Here is a 21,381-nt window from a genome sequence, read left to right as displayed (position 1 = left end):
TTCAATTTTATTTTATTTATAGTGCCAAATCATAACAAAAGTTATCTCAGGACACTTTACAGAGTATGTAAAGACCACACAGAATACGGTTGCAACGAAAACCTTCCCTTTAACAGGCAGGACCGTCGGACAGACCCAGCTCTATGGAGGACGGACATCTGTCTGCACCGGTTGGGGAGGAAGAAAAGAAGAGAGAAAGAGAGAAAAGACAGATGGATGGACAGAGAGAGACAAAGACAGACAAATATTGCTAAAGCAATGTGAATATGACTTACAAGTTATGGCAGTTCATACAGCAGAACAGCAAGAAACAGGCACAGCCAGGGTGACAGAATATGGCAATGATAATAATTATGGTGGCAAACATGGAGTTGAATTAGTGAGCATTGATGAGAAGGAGAAGCAGAAAAAGACAAACATGTCTGCAGCCTAAACCTATGTTTTCTTATGTTCAACCCCCTCTTTTGATCTTCTCTTTTTTTTTTCTTGTGAAATACAACGTAATTTATTTCATTCCTAGTCACAGGTAAAACGATGTTTGGGATACCCCTGGTTTATAATATGTAAGAGAGTGACCCACAACCGGTTGTCATGTTGTTTATGCTTTGGCCCCCAGGTGTCACTCTTTGCCCACCTCATACTGTGGTGACTTATAGTGCATTGAATGGTATCACTATCTCACATCATTTATATTTTACATACATTACATCCAATAGAGAACAGGAGAAACAGCATATCTGTTTGTGTTGCATTTCTGCGGTTGTAGTAAGCCACCTTTCCCGCAACCACCACAATGAAACAGGAGGAATGAAACCTATCATAAATCTGGCCTTGTTGACTGAACAGGGCGTCTCTGTTGAGCTACACACAAAGGTATTTTGTTTGCCATGCTGTCAAGGTTGAGGAACAGCACACCAACCATCAGGTCATTTTCACACCTGAGCAGAGCTTTAAAAAAAAAAAACGGTGAAACTATGATTTCATAATTACATGGAGAACTGAATGTCTGGCATGTCACAAATCCTTATGTACGAAAACCAGTCAGAGAGTAGAAAACACGTCATAAATCAAGGTTGAGGAATGTGTCGTCCATGTTTAATGTATAGTGTCAGATACATTGTCTGGCGAACGTGACATCAGTGCACAAAGTATGTTTTCTGTCTCCGTCTGGAATCAGCGGCATCGCGAGTGTCACACGATGACAAAATGACTACAGAAAACCAAGCATGGACTTCCACCCATTCATTTAGTCAAGGTTAAGGTTTTCCAGATGTTTCAAGTGCGTCCGTGCATTAAGCCTCATCCTGTGCTTGGCTCAGTCTGGTAAATGGGAAAGGTCACAAGGTCAAAGATGCTCCCTTGTTTTGCAGAGATGATTTAAAGAGGACACACACAGGACAGACAATGTAGTATACGTACGTGGGCTGTACTATCTGAGCTTTTGCATGTGTGCAAGCCTGAGTGAATGAAAGCGAACACACACGGAGCAGGTTTGGGGTTTCAGCCACTTTAATCAAACCTCATCAGCTGAACTCAGGGGCTTGACAGCGGACTCCAGCCTTAGTGCCATTTATTCCACCCTGGTGGGAGTTAAACAACACAGTAAGAGACAGAGAAAGCAATTCAGAGTGTCTGTGTGTGTGTGTGTGTCTGGTCCAGTGACTCCAGCCAGGTAATGAGGCAGGAAAAAGACGTTAAAAGCACAAAGGACAAATCATGCAGTCTGCTTTGTGAGAGGGAGCCTTCCCATGAGGGGGTGTTTTTGTTCTATCAGGTAAAGACACAGCTGTTTGTTCCAACCTTCATGTCCTTAAACCGGTAGTGGCTTGAAATAAAGCATTAACATTTTTGTATAGCACACATGTTTTTCTGTGGTGTGTGTGTGTGTGTTCTGTAACTCCAGCGCAGTAGTAATGACTCAGGGCTGGCTGCAGTACCTGAGGATTGGGTTACATGAGCTGTCTGTCAGCGCAGACAAAATGAGCCCCCTCGGGACAGAAGAGACAAAGTGTTGTTCACACCACACTGATGTCTAGTACTATTTAAAAGTAATCCTTCACATTTGTTTTAGGGAGGTTGGACTCCCAAATGGGCTGTGTTTGACACCAGATACCCTTTAGAAATCACAGGAATGTATTGTGAAGTATGTTTGATTTGTGTGTTATTGACAACTCTGCTGACAGCATGTGAATCCATCCATTTTCTATACCCACTTATTGCGTTCAGGGTCACAGGAAGCACATATGAGCAAGAGTTCCACTCTGGACAGATCACCCTGGTCTATCATAGGGCTGAAACATACACACAGACAACCATTCACATTCATATTCACAGCTACGGGCCATTTAGAGTCACAAGTCCTCTACCTTTCTTTATAATTTGCATGTCGGTGGACTGTGCACTGAGTCATCATGCCTTCTAGTCTGAGAATGATGGAAATTGAGCTTCAAGCTTTGCCAATGGTTGAAAAATAAAGGCTGATGGATTAAGCCTGAAAAGCCAAAAGAAACAGAATAGTCTGAAAAGTACCCCTAAAAGTTTGGAATAACATTAAAAACTGAAAATAAATCAGAAAAGTCATAAATAACGTCTTATATAATCAGGAAAGTAATAAACCTATAAAATCATTCTTTCATTAGTGGGTCATATGATCAATCACCATTGTTTTAACTCACTCTTTCCCAGATACAGTAGTAATTTAACAGACAATTAACTAGATGAAGAGCTTACAGATAATATCTTTAATGAATAGCATAATATTGAACTTCTACATATTTCTCCCACCCTGTTTCTTTTTATTGCAGCATATCCCCTTCTTTCTCTGTGTACAAACATGTAAGTACACGTGTGTGTTTGTGAGTGATTGCGCGGAAGTGTATCTGTTTGCACACACCTCACGCTCCTGTCACCGAGGCATTATCTAACCATTCAACGTATCAGTGAGTTACGACTTCATCAATATTGACACAGCTCTTTGTAGTGAAAGAGTGGGCAGATGCACAAACAGGTCACAGCCTATTATGGTTGTGAAATACAGAAGGAAGGACGCACGGGTGAGGCTCGTCCCTGACCTTCCAGGCTCGCGCTGGTCATTTGTCTTAAAGAAAGTTTGGAACATATCCCTCCCTCGATGATGCATTTGAAGCTGGGCTTTTTCAGGAGGGGGTCTTAAAAAGACAGGCGCTATAACGGAGCATTTTAGATGGAGGGTGTATACAGGTAAATTCAGAAAGACCGTATGAGAAAAATGGGTTTTTTTTACACTAAAGCATGTTAACATGTTCAAAAAGCACTCCAAAATCCAAGTATGAACATGAAAATTAGCACAATATGTCCCTTTAAAGGTTTACAGTAGACATGTATAAAACCCATAGATAAAAACAAGAATGATTATATTTTTGATTCGTTTTTTAGCAGATGACAATACACCAATAGCTTGTTTCTAATGTTGCTCTGTAGAATATTTGCATAGCTGAAATTTAAAAAATAAATATTTAAAGTGACGTTATTGTTAATAATTGTATGACATTTTTAGGCCGGGTCAAAAAAAAACAACCAAATCATCAGTCATCAATCAAATACGAAAAAGAATCACTTGGCTCAAATATTTGTAATACAAAAAAATTAGATGACCTGCCAATTCAGCTTTTAGCGTTAATCTTCACCTGAAGTACTGAAGAGTTCTCTGTCCAGGATCACTGACAAGGTCACCTCCACCTATACATCATCTATTATGATCTGAGAGACACTAAAACCAACACACCCTGCTCTCCAAGAACTGGTCCCAAGTCGGTTTATAACACAAACAAGACAGCTGTCGCTCGAGGGGAAGACCGAGCGAGTGCAACAACCTTTACAAACACAACCCTGGAGGTTGCGTCTCCAGAGAGAGCTACTCTTGGTCCAGAGAGGCCCATGGTGGTTGTGGACTTCATACCGCACAAGGATTGGAAATCTCACTCCTGTTTGCTATTTCAGTGGTTCCCACAGCAATAAAGGATACGAATGAGAAAGGCAGATTAGCAGATGCTGGTGGTGAGGGATGGATGGTGCTTTATTTTCAATACGTTGTACGTCTTTTCGTGTTTTATAATGTGAGAACTATAAAGTCCTATGAGACCACCACCTTCTATGATTTAGGGCTACACACCTGAACCCGACTCACAGCTTTGCAGTCAGAAGGGTCCCAGTCAGGAAGTAGGTCAAATCATCTTCCCTGTGTAAATGATATGCCCACCAAATCCACAAAAACATAGTTTTTGCATGACCTTTGGCTTGTAGTACTGCTGTTGCATTGACGTCCAGAGCACTTTGTTCTCAATTGGAGATGGTGGTTGACTGGTAACAGCACAGGGAGGCATAGAAAAATACACTCCCTCTGACATGTGCTGAAGCAATCAAGGAGCCGAGGGAGGATGGTAACCTTTCAAATAGGAGCTTAAACAGAGTGAGAGAGAGAGTGCAGCCTTCCTTGTCTTCTCCCCATTACATACTGAATCACACTTGATCACTTCAGGCCAAAAACCGCATGCATGTCAAAACCACAGCCTGTTAAAGGAAGCAAGGCCGATTCCTGGGAGAATGACACAGACAGAGAAAGAGAAAAGAAAACAAAAGACTTCAAACTACACCAATCAGATACAGCGGTGTGCATTCAGGCAGTCCAGGTACTTTCTATTGATCTGATAACATACGTCTGCACCCCTTCAAAATAAAACTGAAAATATAATGTCTATTCTTGTTCATGTTTTTTCAGGATTACTTAAAACATATCCAGACCAGACATGATGTCACTGGCATCAGCAGAGCCATCTCAAGAAGCTAAAGAAAATTGAACCCCCCCAAAGGGCAAACATTTATGCACCTGTAATAGAATTAGTTCTTCAAGGTAAAGGGATCGGAGATTCAGTAACTTGATTATGTCTCGGCAGAAGCCTGGCTAGTGAATGTAATGGGCCCAGAGTCGCCCGCTTGTTGAAGTACAGCTACTGAGAGGTTTGCAGAACATTTTGAGTCTGTGTACTGTGGGCATCTCTGTATAATGTGTTTATTTCTGTCCTTGTTCTTGTTTGAAGAACTTACTTAAAAAATTAAAGTCCATTGGAAATACGTTTGAATTGACTGGAGTTGACCTAAATTTGAGAAACTTGGTCTCTACTGGGAGCCAGTGCAATGAAAATATGTTGTTACTCTTGGCAGGTGGGGATCCACCACAAAAGCCAAACTCAGCTGACCCATTTTAGCTCCTGACAAAACGCTGACCTTTTCAGTGGAAAGGAAACAAATCCTGCACCCTATAAATTTTACTACCCCTGAATTTTAATCTGAAAATCTATCCATCCATAACTTAATAGCGCAGAGGGCTGAACATTTTCATATCTTAACTCACAGATTTTTGTGTCACTAATCCAGGGGGAGCAACTTCATTTCTGGACTTGACTTTTTATATCAGAAAACAGCCGATTCCAGTTGAACAATGTGAATTTAGGTTTTTAGTAAGTATTCACTTTCTCATAAGATTCAAATCCTTATGCCCTTTTCTGCTTCGATAACTTTGTACTTCACGTTTTCATTGAAATATTTGTCTGTGTTTTGTTGAGCCACAGTTTAATATATTTAATATTACCAATAAAAGTTGGATTGATGTCTCATTTGGGCCCAGTATTTTTTTTGTCTGAGATATAAATCAGTCAAACCTTTAATCCATGCCATAAAAAGTTAGTTTCACAGCAGGATAAACCTGATGATGGACTAATGTGATGGTCTGGAAGTCATCAGGCAAACAAGGTTGAACTCTCCCTGTTTTAGTCCCCCTAAAGCCACTGAAGTCCTTGAATCCCCCGGAAGGCTGTAAACAGGTCTAAAAGCATTCTTCAGGGTTGTCTCAGAAATATTCAGCACCCCTCATGCAAAACAACATTCACAAACACACCCACACCGACAAACACACACACACACACACACACAGACAAACACACACACAGACAAACACACACACACACACACAGCTGGTAATAGTGAAAAAAAACGGGATGAAACCAATCTGTTTTTCATTGTATTTGATGGCTTTAATTGTACTCATCACACAATAATTGTGGCTTAAAAACACTTTTACTACATGATGAAAGTAAAGCTCTAGATAGAGAATGATCTAAAATGAAGTTCATCCAAACACATTTCTGTCTATTTTCCCCAACTGTGCCTGGCAGAAATCATTTATAATTGTTGCATCAGGTAACACTAGACGCAGATTGCACCCCCAGTTGAGCCAATAAATCCACCGCAAGGTGTGTAGGACATTTTTCACACTGATGCTTTTGGTGCAAAGAGAGGAAAGCAGATAAACAAGCTTTCAAGAAATGAAATGAAACAAAAGCCAGACACAGGGTAATTTCCTGAGAGTAGTGAGTGGGTGGCTATAGAAGTTTGTATGAGTAGGTGTGTGTCTGTGTGTCTGTGTGTGTGTGTGTGTGTGTACTGTTTGGTAGACTCTTTTATGTTTCTTTCTCACAAGTGCTGTTTGACATTCCTGTACAGGGCTAGACCAAAGTATTTTGTAAGGATGAGAAGAAACAGGAGGGATAGGGAGTAGAAAAAGGGAAAAAAATAGAATTGTTTATGCAACCATATTTATATAAACCTTCAACTTGTGTCTTCCAAAACCTCACAAATGCTTCATTTTTTTTCTTTTTACATGTTTTGGTTGGGCTGGTTTTAAGGGGAATCAAAACTTCTTAAGTGTGGCAGCATTATACTCTATCTAAACAAGGACTCCCACGGTGTTTTAATTGGTCTGCTCGTCAGTGTGTGTTTGTTTGTGTGTGTGTGTGTGTAAGGTTTTGTTTAACAGCAGCTGCTGACCAGTAGCTGTAATTCATCCCGCGTTCCAGTGCTCCTCAGAGGAACACTGTGATCTTAAAATGTGGACACTGCCCCTGCTGAACGTACCAGTGAGTGCACGCACGTTAATACAGTAATTTACGAGTCTTGGGGGAAACACACACTGGTCCACTACAGACCCAAAAAAGGTTATACTAGAGTTCAGTTTCAGGCACACAGACAGGGCTACACTTATTGTGTCTGTGAAAAGGAGAAGAAAAACAACCGATGAGTCTTAAACACAAAAGTAAAACTGTGATCCCAGATTCAGGCAGTCGTATTTATCCTGCTTGAATTACTTTTTTGTCTCAGCGCTCCCTTTAGCTGTGCATTATCATTGCCTTGTATGGATGAAATGAACTCACGTGGACTCACCTTTTAGGGACTTCCCCTTTGGTTTATGATGTGTAATCTCTTAGCTCTGCTTCAAAACACCTGCTCCTCATGGGAGGCCTTTGATGATTGAAGATTGAAGATTTTTGATGATTTGTGATCGCCTTTGAAGCGAGGCGAAGTGAAACACTGATGTGGTTTTAACTAAGAATGCACGCTTTTAAACACCAGAAAACAAACCCTACTCCTTTTCTTTAAGTTCTTTATTTTGAAGTAAACATGCTGCACACTTATTTAGAATTCTGCAGTTTTACAGGCAAATGAGAATCCCCACTATACAGTACAAAGCTACGGAGTGAGCTCTGTAACATTCCCATAACAAATAAAGAAGTTTCCAATTACTTACCACAATTAATAGACAGAGGGATCACAGAGCATTGAGCTCGTTAAATCCACTAAGACTCATTTACTACCTAGGATCGCAAGCACACAGCTACTGTTAAAGACCTCACTCAAAGACACCAATACAGCATGCAGTCATGGAAGCAGTGTTCGAGTGAAAATAGCAACTCAAAAACAACTAAAAGTCCTGCATTAAAGTGAAGTCAGTCTATCTCAACACATACACACAGATGGAGGGTGACTTTCTCTGCTCAGGGTGCCTGGTCACATGGTGAGTGTGAAACAAAGCTTTTGGTCATTGTTCTTTGGGTGTGAACAAGTCCTAGAAGTAAAAGTATGGAAGTATTAGCAGCCGATGCATCAATGATGTATTTGGTTCAGCTTATACTATTGGATGGTTAAACGTTCACCAATGCAAAGGGCAGTATTTCCCTTTGAAATGAAAGTGCAGGTACCTCAAATCTCGACACTGGATGGAATTCTGCATGATTTGTTTGATAAATATTGTATCAAGTCCAGGATTTGAGTCCCTCTAATTACCTCTTTGGTTGGGTTTAAACCTTTGGCTTGTGAACAAACTCATGAGCCAATGTCCTTGCTTTATCAACATGCAAACTTTCTATCAAAATATAGGCAACAAAACACAGTTGAGTCATTGATTTGAATTCATTTGTTCTTGTTTTTCCCCCGTAGATTTTGTTTTGTTGTTTTATGTTATATATGGCTATGTATACTATATGTATCAACAATAGATGGCTTACCAAATATGGATATAGACAGACAGGCAATCACAGACCTAAGCCTACTAGCTGGCATGAATAATGGTGGCCTTAAACTCTGTAGTATTGTACACCGACTGTAAACATCAGTGAATGTGCTGAGCCCAGTTGTCAACAGCTAACATGTGAACACGTGGGAATCGTTTGTTTGTCTTTCCCAGGTCAGAAACATCCAGCACATCAGGACAAGGAATGCATTGTTACAGTGCTGATCTGGTGTAATGTGTGTGTGTGTGTGTGTGTGTGTGTGTGAGTGTGTGTGAGTGTGGGTGTGTGTTTGGGTGTGGGCGTGTGTGAGTGTGGGTGTGTCCTGGGTTATTGCCTGGTCGTGTCACAGTGGGCCAAAGTTCCTGCAACCCCCCGAAACACACACAGAGTGAGTTAAATCACCCCATGAACAGCAGTGCATGAATCACACACACGCACAGCAGTATGCCAAGTGCCACAATGTGTGTGAGTGTGTGTGTGTGTGTGTGTATATGTGTGTGTGTGTCTGTGTGTATATGTGTGTGTGTGTGTGTGTGTATGTGTGTGAATCTAATTCAGTCATCAGCACTGATTGAATTAGATCTTAATTGAGATCAGGTTATTTATAGCCAAACTCAAGGCCTGGAGCGTTATTATCCTTCATTTCGCTCATCTTCTCCAGGAGAGGTTCAGTTCCTGTTATTAAAACTGTTTGTTTCTATTCTATTCTGTGAAACAAACAGGGATATGCGCCTAAAGTCATTTTTTTCATGAGGCAGGCACAGATGTAATCCCAACCATCTCGTCAGAGCACTCAGCCACGATAATACACAAGCAAAAACATCCGGAATTAAGTCAACTTAAAAATGGCATACATCAAACTAAAGTAATGGGGATAAACTTGAGTGGTGATGTAGAGGCAGCAATATCCATTACCATAATTCCAATTACATTTATTATGGTTTCCTTTGATCTCAATATCTATTTATTCACTGTGTGAGAGCTGATGTAGCTCAGGCAGCAGGTTTGGTAAAAGAAAGAAGTTGTGTGTTCTCATCCTTTCTGGATTTATTTGAAAAAAAACCTCCATGTTCTCGTGCAAACATGGAGTCATTCTAACCATTAACTGTAATTGTGACTATAATTATACTGTCATGAGCACATACAGAGAGAAAAATACATACATCTAGTGTTGTTCAACAAGCCCCTGGATATTTTATTTAATCTAATTAGCTTCCCCATACATTCTACTTGCCGATCCTGTTGCTGTGGGCTTGTCCAATGATTGCTCTTGTTACCTGGATTGTTTAAAAGAGAGTACCACACTGCCTGAGTACTAGTTTAAAGGCTTCGTCAAGGCATCAGAGTGTCTCATTCTCAGTATAATGAGGGGGTTTGGTGTCAATTAGGGTTTTTGTTTGTGACTCTGGAGAGGAGTTCTATATAGGTTGTTTAGGTTTAAATGGATGGTTTGGTGGAAATTGTATGATGATTCATCCTGGTGAGCTTAATTATATACTCTGTGTGAAAGAAAAAATTGGAAAGAGAGAGTGTGTGTAAGAGAGGGGGAGAGAAGTGGGACGAAAAGCGTGAGAAAGGAAGAAAGCGCTGTTTCCCTGCAAATAAAATCAGTAGAAGCAGTTGCACACAAATGCCAATAAAGGTGCATTTAAGGTGCATTAGGAGTATGTGTGCCCCCCAATCTGCATCAGTGCAGTCTGTAAGTGCTGGGTTAGGGTTTAGGACTATAAAGAGCAAGTCAGGCAATCATTTGTTGGTGCCTTACAAAACTGTTACAAATCACTGTTGGAAAAAACATTTCATTTTATGATGTGGCAACACTAGGGTTAAAGTTTGGTTAGGTTTTTTAGACACATACATGATGGAAAGATCATGGTTTTGGTTAAAATTACTACTTTATTAATGTTAGGGGACCTTTGTTGTGATGGTTACAGTAGCCTTGCATTGCCAGGCGATTATACCTTAGCGTAGTTTAACATTCTGGAGCTGTTTTGACTGATGAACCCCGGACGATGTCAGGAGAATCAGGTCCGGAGTTTCTCTTTGACACATGCAGCGCACAAAAGGAGATAGTTCGTCTCGGGCACGTTCTCACTTACTGGAAAGTAAGTACTAGGGAGCTGGGAGGGTAAACTCTGTCCGATTGAATCAGACATTTGCGTTCTCACTTACAGCCCTGCCGGGTAATGTCTAGATAATTTCAGGTTTGCAGTGCATGTGTAACATATGTTTGTATTTCTTTAAACCAACCACAATCGTCTTGGACAGCACTAAGCACCGGATGCAGCAATGGTGCACATGCAAAACACAGAGGGGACGGCAGAAGGCGATCATACCCGCCTCTCTATATCCGGTAATCCAGACTATGGTTATAGTTATAACTGCTTGTTAAGGTAGGAGAACGACATGGTTGGGAAAAACCAACATTGACTGTTAGAAAGAAGGAAGAAAGAAAGAAGAAAGAAATCTGTCGTCTGTGTTTTAGTCCGACTTTTTGTTTTTGGATGTACAACACTGTCACTACTTCCTCCTTTTGCTCCCAAAGGACAGCGTCATAATTGCTTTGACTGCTAAAACGTTTTCACTTGAATGTGAACACTTTTAAGGCATTTGCTGGCATGACTGATGCTGTCGTTTTTCTTGGGAGGACAACAAAAAAAAGGGCTACAAGTTCAGTACTGTTAACTCTTAAAGCTAAAGGTTAGCACTTAAACCTCAGCCACTGTTTAGTAGTTAAAACAATGTGTTGGAATACAGAACCAACACAGCAGAAAATATGTAGGCCTTGATATACTTATGGACTGAAGTATATACTGTATTAAGAATGTAAATCAGATTGATTCAGGTCCGGTTTGAACACAAGACACAAGATTATGAAGCTGCCTTGTGATGTGCCTATTCAGGTTTGCCTAATGAGATGTGACATGGATAAAACTACATAATAGAACATTTTAGGCACAAGCTGACAACACGTCTCTGCATACCACCTGCAATACCATGCCTCTTTACGATGAGCACGTGTCTGGAATTCTTTAGCAGTGTTATCGGAAAAATCCGTTATCAAAACCCTAATGAGCAGATCTGGTTCCTGTTCTTCCGGCCTGAGAGGGATCAGTCTATGTCTGTGATCGTTTTGCAATTTAATTTGTGACCACTGTTTCAGTCAGTTGTCAGATGCTGAATACGAAAAGCTCACTGTTAAATTATGGGCCCAAGCATGTGCAAAAAGGGCAAATTCAATCATAAAAAAATGTATCACATTAAGGCATCAAATAATTTAGCAATAATATTTCATAAAACGCAATGAAATACAAGTATTTTGCCATTTAACTCAAGGGCGGTTTGGTTAACTACACAGCCAAGTCTCTCTGACTTTCATGTGAACACACTGCCTCAACAGTGAGTGAATACAGTATTCATATTAGACTGTATCTCATATTTATGGACTGCACTTGAAGAGCCATTCACATCTGTTTGGTATTCAACAACAGTAAGGCTTCAGCACCACATTAAATATTCATTGCCAGCATCTGGTCAGTGTGCATGTGTGGTCGGGAAACATAGCCATTCAATTACACGCCTGATGATGGATAACTGTATTATGGATTGTTTTTAGGCTTAGCAAACTAAAACATTGGCTTTTATGAAGCAATTACTTTCGGTCAGAAAATAACTAAAATTAATAAATTTGTTTTCATTTTCAGTTTAATTTCATTACAGCTTCCATCCTGACATTTACTGAGCATACAGAGACGTTTGAGCCAATCTAGTGTATGTTCATACACTACCTGGGCTTCATGTGTAGGAGCTGCTGCCATTTAGCAGCTTAACTGGAACATTTAGGGTCCTATTTAGAGATTACTGTGAAAGAAGTGGACGCATACTCTTCAGATAAAGATGACTATTTCCTCCGGTATCAATTGTTCTTTTCGATCAATTATTTATAATCACATCAACTTGCAGATGGTTAGTGTGTAACTCTTTAGCATTCTTATGGGATTGCTTTGGGCCTGTGGTGGTCTTATGCTATGAAATCATCTGTTTTTCATTTGTGACTCAGCAATATTGCAACCACATAAATTAAGCTTCATGATTTCCCTACAACTATTTACTTCCCCATGGGGTGCTCCAGGCACATCTTTCTAAGTGGCACCATTGTTTCCAGCCTGTGCCATTTAGCAACAACTATCCATTTTCATTGCAGGGGACATTAAGCTACCAAATGTCGTGTGAGCCCAAAAAAAAAAACGGTGAAGAAGCTTTGTCGTTTTGTTAATGCAGCAAAGATGTTACCAATCAGGAGTTATTTCTGCTGCTAGATTTGCCTTCAGCAGACTTTTGGACGTCACTCAAAGTCATGGTAGTGGCCCTGCATCTGCTGGGATCCCAGTACTAAAGCATTGTCATACTGTATTATCATCATATCGTGGCAAAGGTTTTAGTTATTTACACATATTTGTCGACACATTAGAATTCATTTTGACAAGTTCAATATTACTGGCCATTGTGTGACGACATTAATAATTATTAGACTGTATTCACTACGGGCGAAACAGCTGAGAAGTCAATGATTGTGCAACACTTTAGATGACATCACTCTCCCAGACATCTGAAATAATCCAGACTGGAGGCAGACAGCTTATGATTACAACACCACTCATCTTACCTGCTTCCCCTCAGGTTCTTCTCGTCTAACGTAACACAGAGGCGCAATCAGAAAGTAAATAGATTTGTAAGATTTAGAACCACTTCTTAGACACTGCCAATGAATGATGACCATCCGGGGAAAAAGAACACAGGGATGGCTCTCTGTAGTTAGACTCAGATTTATTGGGAACAGGCTTTGAAGAAAACACATATCCAAAACGTCAGCCTGTTCATCTGCTCAATAAATCTCCGGAGCAGACTTCAGCCCTCTCATCCTTTCTTGTTCATTGGTTAGTCATCCTTTGATGTACTCTGGGTAACAAGTGAAGGAGCAGTCTGTAAATACTGTTGGATCACACAACATGCTTATTTGCTTTGTTTACATACAAATTGCTGTATGGGCATTATTGTTGTTTTTGTTTTTAACTCTTAAATGTTCTTCTTTAAAATGAACAATCAGCATGTGATTATGTCATTTTTGATTTGTGTTTAAATACAAAGTCCAGAGAGGGTCCTGGGTTTGTGTACACTGAATTATTGACTTTGGAGAGACATCATGTGACTCATATTCTCTCTCATTTGTTTTCTTTTGTTGAATCAATCACACGGCGTGCATCATTTCATCATTACAGTTCTTACTTTGTCAGCATGTTACGCATGCTCTGTTACGTCACAGCAGCTAATTTTCCAAGTTTATACTAGACTTTGGAAACAGTGTGCATTGATGATGATACCTGATGTTGAGATCCAGTCGGTTTGACATCAGTGCCACTGTTTTTACACAGTAACTGGGCTAGGTTGATGTCTGACTCAGATTGACTCAGACCTTCAGACAGAGCTCCACATGCCTGTCGTTGTCTGCAAAGCAGATTCCCAGGAATGTCTATGAGATCATTCCCTCTGCTGTAGAATATCGTACTCAAGCTCAGTGACTCACTCTGCAATCGGCTGGGGAAATGAAAGAATCAAGAAGTCGTGCAGAGAGGATACTATGATATCCACTGACAAATGGGAGAAGTCTTTTCTGCCAGTGAGCCGTCCAAATTACAGCACAACATCTTCATTGTTAAAGATGATACTCAGGTCTTAGGGCTTTTTGCTTAAGACCCTGATCAGTGAGTTATTTCCTGGCTGTATTTTTAAGTGTATGTCCAGATTATCTGACAAGCTCCAGCATCGAGGATAATTACGTTTTCATTTCTGTTGAGTAACGCTAGCATCGTGGCTGTACGTGAATTTATGTGAAATGTCTTGACAACTGTTGGCCATGAGAATGTTACAGATATTCATGTCCTCCATAGGCGAATTGTAACAACTTTGGGGATCCAGACTTTTCATGTGGCACCATCCTCAGGTTGAAATTTAAATTTGTCCCTTACTTTAGTTTATGAACAAGCTCCTGCAAAATGAATGGCATTCCAAACAGCCTCAGCTGCGCATTGAGACCATTCTGTTTAAAATAAAATATGGTCACCAATAGGTTTCTGAAGCACCAAAATGATTATTCTCAGTGGCTCTGGCCATTGCCATCTTGGTATTGCCCTAACTACTGGCTAACCCAAAACTGGACAAACAGGTGGAGGGTGGATGGAACTGAGGTGGGCTGAATGAAGCCTACAGTCAATGCTAGTCACCTGTCACTCAAAGCAGCAAAGCGCTTAATTATTTAAAACTTTAAGCCTTGATATAATTTAAAAGGGTGAGTTACAAAAGAAAATCATTCCCTGTACAGTCGCCATGAGCGATAGAGTCCAAAACTTTTTGTTATTTGTATCAGGCTGTAAACATGTTTATTTCTGCTGTAAAGTTGGGCCTTTTAATGGGAGTCAATGGGGATTGACTCGCTTTTAGTTCCAGCCTCAAGTGGCCATTCGGGGAACTGCTGTTTTTTTTGGCACTACCACTTTGGCTCAATTGAATATCCTATTATATATAATTTGCGGCTTTATTAATATTCTGAATATTGAGTACAGTGCCTTCATAGGTAGGCTACAAGTTTTCATCCAAATTAAAGATGAGTTCCCCTGACCAAAACTCAGCGCATTTTTGTTAACCTGAAACTTCCAAATTAATGACCTGTCACATGTATAAAACTTCAGGCAATCATGCATAGAGCAATCATGAAGGTATAACAAAAGCTATGGATAAATGCTTTTTCATGAGATAGTTCAATTACTGACCAGTAGACCTAAAAAAGGCTACTGTAAACTACTCATCAGGATTAAAAGCCATTCATTTGACCTTTTAAATTGGCAGTTTCAATACACAGGATAAAAAACACTAAATCTTTATATTATATTGTATTGCTGCATAAATAGAGCTGATAGCTTTAGTCAATATTAACGTTATATAAAGTTCCCCTGTATGATTTGCTTATTTCCATTGAAGTTTCAGTTTCCAATGATGTGATTAGTTAGTAACTTATTCACTTTTATTGTAGGCTAACACAGATCAGAGATTAACAGGGTAAAGTCAATAAATCTTACCTGTGTGGCTTTGTTTACTGGTGGTGCAGCCAGCAAGAAGGGGAACTGACAGAAAATGAAATGAATGAGGAGAAATAAATAGGAAACACATAAAAACACACACACCACCCATCTCATCATCTGCTGATGGGATAGCCTGTATGTTGAATATATCTAACCCCTACAGTAGTGTTGAAAGAAACGCAGATTTTAACTCAGAGTTGACATGTGACAGCACACACTGTTGGCTCGCTTTCCCCCCTGTGCTCCGTCCCCTCCCACTCCTTATAGTCCGGGTGAAGGCGGGTAGGAGAGCCCGTCATCTCACGTCAGAGGCGGCTTGTGTTATTTAAACTTGAATCAAAGAGAGGAGGAGAGTCTTTCGCAGACGGACACCGTTGCCTAGCAGCTGGGCAGACAGGGGACTCTTGCTACTTCACGTTGCTTTTTTTTGAGTGTTAGCCGACACTTTTATCGAGGAACCGCGGATATTTCTCTCTTTCGGTCTGCCCGGCAACTTTCTGTTTCCCTCTCGCAGTCTATATTCCCAAACAATGACCCAGACCGTGACACTAAAGGGACCCTCTCCTTGGGGTTTTCGACTGGTGGGTGGACGGGACTTCAGCACACCGTTAACCATCTCCAGGGTAGGTAGACACTTCGTTGCCCGCTGTGTATCCATCCGTTGAGCCGTGCGCAAAGTGGAGTTTTCTTTCTACGTTGGAAACCGTTTTAATCAACTCAATTAACAAAAAGTTCAACACTGAATGACGCTAATTCGCAGTTTGAGGTTTTGACGACTACTTTGCCCAATTAAATCTTAAATGAGACGTCGCCAAGGTGTGTTCTCCCTAATAGCAATGTAAACAAGAGCTTTACTCTAAAAGCTGACAGACGGCGCCGGCTAATTCCTGGCATACTAAAGTTGCAAGTGCAATTTGTATTAGTGAGTCATTGCAATTGGCCATTAGCTATTAGCGTCAGTAGAAGCGTGAGAGAGAAAAATACACACTAGTGGTCTTTTTTTTTGGTGTTCCTAATTTGAAAACCTCATATTAATATATGAGGTAATGTAGGTATATAGGTAAATACATTGAATAGCCTGCATAGGGTACTTGTAATGTATAAATAATGCCATTTAAAGTTATATTTGCAAACATTTGATTTATTTAGCACATGTTTAAAAACAACAACAAGGTGACATTTAAGAGGCATTAAGTAAAAAAAATAGGACGTTAAAAAGAATGCCTGAAATCCCACAAGGGGCTTGGCATGTTGGACTATCGACAATTATTCATCAATATACAACATGAAAGAATGCATACATCATATATATGATCAAATAAACGATAAAGGACAAAAGAAATGGACCAACAAATAAGGCTAGGAAAAGTTCAACAAACAAAGGAAAGGTAATCATAACAAGACAAAATGATATTAGGCTGTTGTGTCTGATGTGTCAGTAAGTGAACTCAGGTTGTAGGCTCTTTTTAAACAGATGCAGGAAATGTCATTATGAGGTGAGCCTTATTACTTTATTATTGTTTAATCGTTGTTAATATTATACTGTTGGACATGGTGAGCAACCTGGAAGTAAAAGTAGTGGTAGTAGTATTCATGAACTTTCCTGACCCCTCAGAATATGGGTCAAGAGCCCGTGTGCTGGCAGTGGATCTGGCAGTAGTCAATAGTTCATCCTGACCAGGGTAAACACAGCCCGGTCCTGCTGCAGGGCTTGCAAAAGGAGGGAGGGGGGGGACGGGTGCTGACATTTGTTTTTCATCAGAGCTCATTGGTGCTGCTGAGGGATTCCAGGTGTTGTGCTCAGCTGTATCACCAGCCCCAAACCGACCATTTAACTACAGGGCCCTAGCACTTCAAACTAGAGGTGTAATTTTTAGATTTACGGCGGGCTATTAACGACTTTGAGAGAAGCAGACGATCCCCTGAAGGTCACCTGAAGTGCTCTCTGTTTTTAAACCTACCATTCTCTCACTAAAAAGAGATGTGATGCAACGGTGAGGCATATTTTGACTCGCAGTGTGTGCAGAGAGTCAAAGGTCTTAACAGTTGTCCATCTGTGGTTTCAACACTTCAAAGAGTCACTTGCCTGCCTATAGTTCTTTTGCTTCTCCAAATCACAGTGGAATGTAACTGAATTTCGCAACTAAGTCCATGCTTGACCTTAATGTCTGGTTTTTCCTGGAGTAAAGTTTCCAGCAGGGACCATCCCCAAGACCAGAATTCATTTGGAAAAAAAGGAAAAAATCGACACTATTCATGTTGAATTTATAGTCAAAATGCTGGCAAGTCCAGCTTCAGGGTATCTCAGGTTCTTCTCAACATCTTTTAATTAATATCTGTAAGGCAGGCAAGTTGCAGTATCAATATCAGCGATTTTACAATTTCTGAATTTTGCCATTACAGTGTGTACATAGTACGTGCACGACTGCGAATTTTGTGTTTGCATTGTGAACATTGCGTTAGTCAGTAATGATGGCATCAGTGGAAATAACTACAGGTTACACTTTACAGACAGTTATGTAGCAAAGATGGCAATAAAACCCAACGCTGACATGGAATAGCTGCTTGCAAGAGGGAGTTTCGGCTAATTCCTAAATCTTGGCTAGAAAAGTTGAGAAGGAAGCAGCTGGTGAGATTCAAGCGTATTTATCAAAATATGTAATGTCAGAGGCATAATACATACACACAGTGTGCTTTCTACATGCCATTACAGAGAAGGTCAATGTCCACGTCACATGCTCTACAACGTCAGCTGACACAAAATGTGTTTTATTGGCAGAAATTGATAATGGTTTATTCTGGTGTCTAACACACTGGCTTTATGAACAAATCACAATTTTATTGAGAAGTGATACAATAAAAATGTAAATGTTGGGAAAGGAGTCCTCTCCCCTCACCTCAAGGGAGGCGGTTGCTTTCTGAGTTTGAAGCATGCTGTGATTCATTGCTGCTGATACACTGGAGTATCTCCTAAACTTGCTATTTATCACATGCTTGCAACATTCTTGCTGTGCAGTGCATGCCCAAGACAGCAATTACAATGTGTTGAATGGTGGCGCAGAAAGAGATACATGGAGGGAGAGGAAGAGTGTTTCAGAGAAGCATGGGTTATGTTGCAAAGTATCCAAAATGTCTCTTTGGGGGGCTTTTTCGTGTACTTATACATGCCAGAACTCTCTGAAAGTTGCAACAGGGTCTGCTGGCTCTGAAGATAAGGACCTTAATGCTAGTCCTCATGGTTGTTTAGAAGTATTTTACGTGATCCTTACAATCCTCTACGAATACCTCTACACACGATTGACAGATCTCCTCCCCTCTTCCTCCACCTCCTTCTGCATAAATACAAGTGAATGGCATGAAACACCTGCACTTGGAGACAGTGAAAGTTGTAAATACCAGAAAACAAGTTCTGATGGCGGCAGCTGTTTTTTCCCTTAAGGTGATAATGTCCCAGCATAAGCCCATTAGTCCCCTGCCAGCCCATTAAGACCTTAGCCAGTTAATGACGTGTCTACTTGACTCTGGAAACATTTGCCCTGTGTGTGTGTGTGTGTGTGTGTGTGTGTGTGTGTGTGTGTGTGTGTGTGTGTGTGTGTGTGTGTGTGTGTGTGTGTGTGTGTGTGTGTGTGTGTGTGTGTGTGTGTGTGTGTGTGTGTGTGTGTGTGTGTGTGTGTGTGTGTGTGTGTGTGTGTGTGTGTGTGTGTGTGTGTGTGTGTGTGTGTGTGTGTGTGTGTGTGTGTGTGTGTGTGTGTGTGTGTGTGTGTGTGTGTGTGTGTGTGTGTGTGTGTGTGTGTGTGTGTGTGTGTGTGTGTGGTTCTAAGTTGTTGGAAGAGAAACAGAAATGTAATAAAATCCTTAGTGTAACTGCTGAAGCATTTAGAGAGGATACGTTGAAAATGGCAGCTGGGGTGTAAGCCCTTTTGTAAATCTGTGTCAAACCGACATCCAGGCAGAAGGTGACGCAGGATGCTTGTCAGTCCTGCCAACCGGCAGTCATCTGCTTGACGGGAATTCACAATTGAGTGTTGGGTAAATAATGACCAGAGCAGTGCACAGAATCACTGTCCAGCTTCCCTTCAGACACCTTTTAAACTATTTTGTGGTCTGTCTCGTCTATTCCATGCAAGATGGGAAATAGTTTGCGCAGCTTACAGACAGCTACTGCTATTACAGTAGAGGGTTTGTTTTTCAAAGGCAAAAAAGTAATTTTTTGTGATTATTTGATTCACCATTTCACCAAGTGTCGAAGCAAAGTGAAAAATATCATTCTTATATTCTGAACTTTAAGGTGTTTTTTAAAATTGCTTGTCTTGTTTGAGACATAGTCAAAAATAATAATCTATCTATAAAACAATCAATGACTAATCGTTGTAGAGCTAGTCAGATTTTTTTTGAAATGGGAAGACATTTGACTTTGCTAATATATAAACCCTACCTACCACAAAAATCATAGTCAATTTAGCATACCTTGAAACTTATTCTTCATAACGATCCGTATAGCAACTGTTTTATTACACCATCTGTAGCTTGTTGAAGTAATCAGCTTATATTATCTATCTTTCTGCTTTCTCTATGGTTTCCTTTGTTTCCATCTGAACGGGATCAAAATCTAACCTTAGACAGACTGATACATCATCAGAGTAGGATGAACATGAATCTGTTTTAAAACAATACTGACATGCCCATACGCACATTTATGGCGTTGTTAGTCGCTCTAAAAATTCCTCTCTTACCCATACTGGCCGCAGAGAAATCCTTGCTTTAAGTGATTTCAGTGTAAGTTATGGGAGACAATAATAAAGGGACCTCTTCCCACCCAGTATGGACAGGAGAAAAGATTAGAGACAAAACATTATTTCCATATGGGCATGTGAGCATTTTTTTAAGACAAGCTTGAGGAAAATGTAAACCTATCCTCTGATGAGTAAATAAGAAAGAAATATAGAGAAACTCAGAGTCCTTTAGAATCTGTGAAATTGTTGTCATCTGTCATAGTCTTGTGGTTGTGGAACTTCAGGAATTTGATAGAGTAAAGAGAAAAACCTCAGCTCATATCAAAAGCTCATGTTTGGTAAGCTGATTTTACAAGGGCATTGGAATGACAGCGCATGCACTAATAACAAATATAACTCAGATCATATCAGTAGTTATTCATCCAATGAACTTGGTGTCCTTTGTACCCGTTAATCTCTCAGTGCAAGTCTGACCAATTCCACCACATACCAGAGGCAGGACATGTGACCTTAAGCCACATGGGTTGTTTCTCTGACGCTGCTGGTTATAATAGTCAGCATTAGGCCACTCTTTTCTCCAGGCTAGAATTACCGATCCTATGAGCTACATCTCCACAACAAACTGAGCAAAAGATAACAGCTGGTACTCTCGAAGAATTTCCTGTTGTCAGTGAAGCTGCGGAGGTTCTGAAACCGTATGGGCAGGAGAACAGTATTTCCTGCTCATCTGGTTATCTGATGTAGGAAACTGAGTCTGTGATTGATGTTTATATGGAAATGTACAATAAATGCCATTAGGATGAGCAGATATTTGGTCTTTTAAGTGTCATAAATACTGTTTTATGGATAAACTTGCTTCAACATCAAGATCAAATGGAACACAGCAATTTCTTTGTGTAGTTATTACACTTAATTAACCACCCTGCCATTCAACTCTTTATTCTTTTGTTGTATGAAGTGAGTTTTGAATTATGTGCTTTTCCTTTTTATATCCTCTTAGTCCATTGTATTGCCACAAATGCATGTTTTTTTATGTATTTGCTGCAAGTACTGCCAAGTATCTGAGACATTATTCTAGGGTTGGGATATGCGATCATATCAAACAACATAATGAAGCATGACATGGCGAGA

At 40.3% G+C, this 21,381-nt stretch overlaps 1 protein-coding gene across 1 annotated transcript in view; it reads left to right on the top strand.

The window, feature by feature from the left end:
• The first annotated feature begins 15,893 nt into the window (after nt 1-15,893).
• pdlim4 (PDZ and LIM domain 4) overlaps nt 15,894-21,381 on the top strand; it is a 44,409-nt gene continuing 38,921 nt past the window's right edge. Inside the window, exon 1 of the mRNA XM_083926947.1 lies at nt 15,894-16,140. Coding sequence (XP_083783073.1) covers nt 16,048-16,140 — 93 coding nt within the window. The 5' untranslated portion in view covers nt 15,894-16,047. The remainder of the gene's footprint in view (nt 16,141-21,381) is intronic.

Source organism: Echiichthys vipera (assembly GCF_963691815.1).
Source record: "Echiichthys vipera genome assembly, chromosome: 14".
NCBI classification, from domain to species: domain Eukaryota; kingdom Metazoa; phylum Chordata; class Actinopteri; order Perciformes; family Trachinidae; genus Echiichthys; species Echiichthys vipera.
Note: the sequence above shows the minus strand (reverse complement) of the source record. Positions and strands in the feature narration are given on the sequence as shown.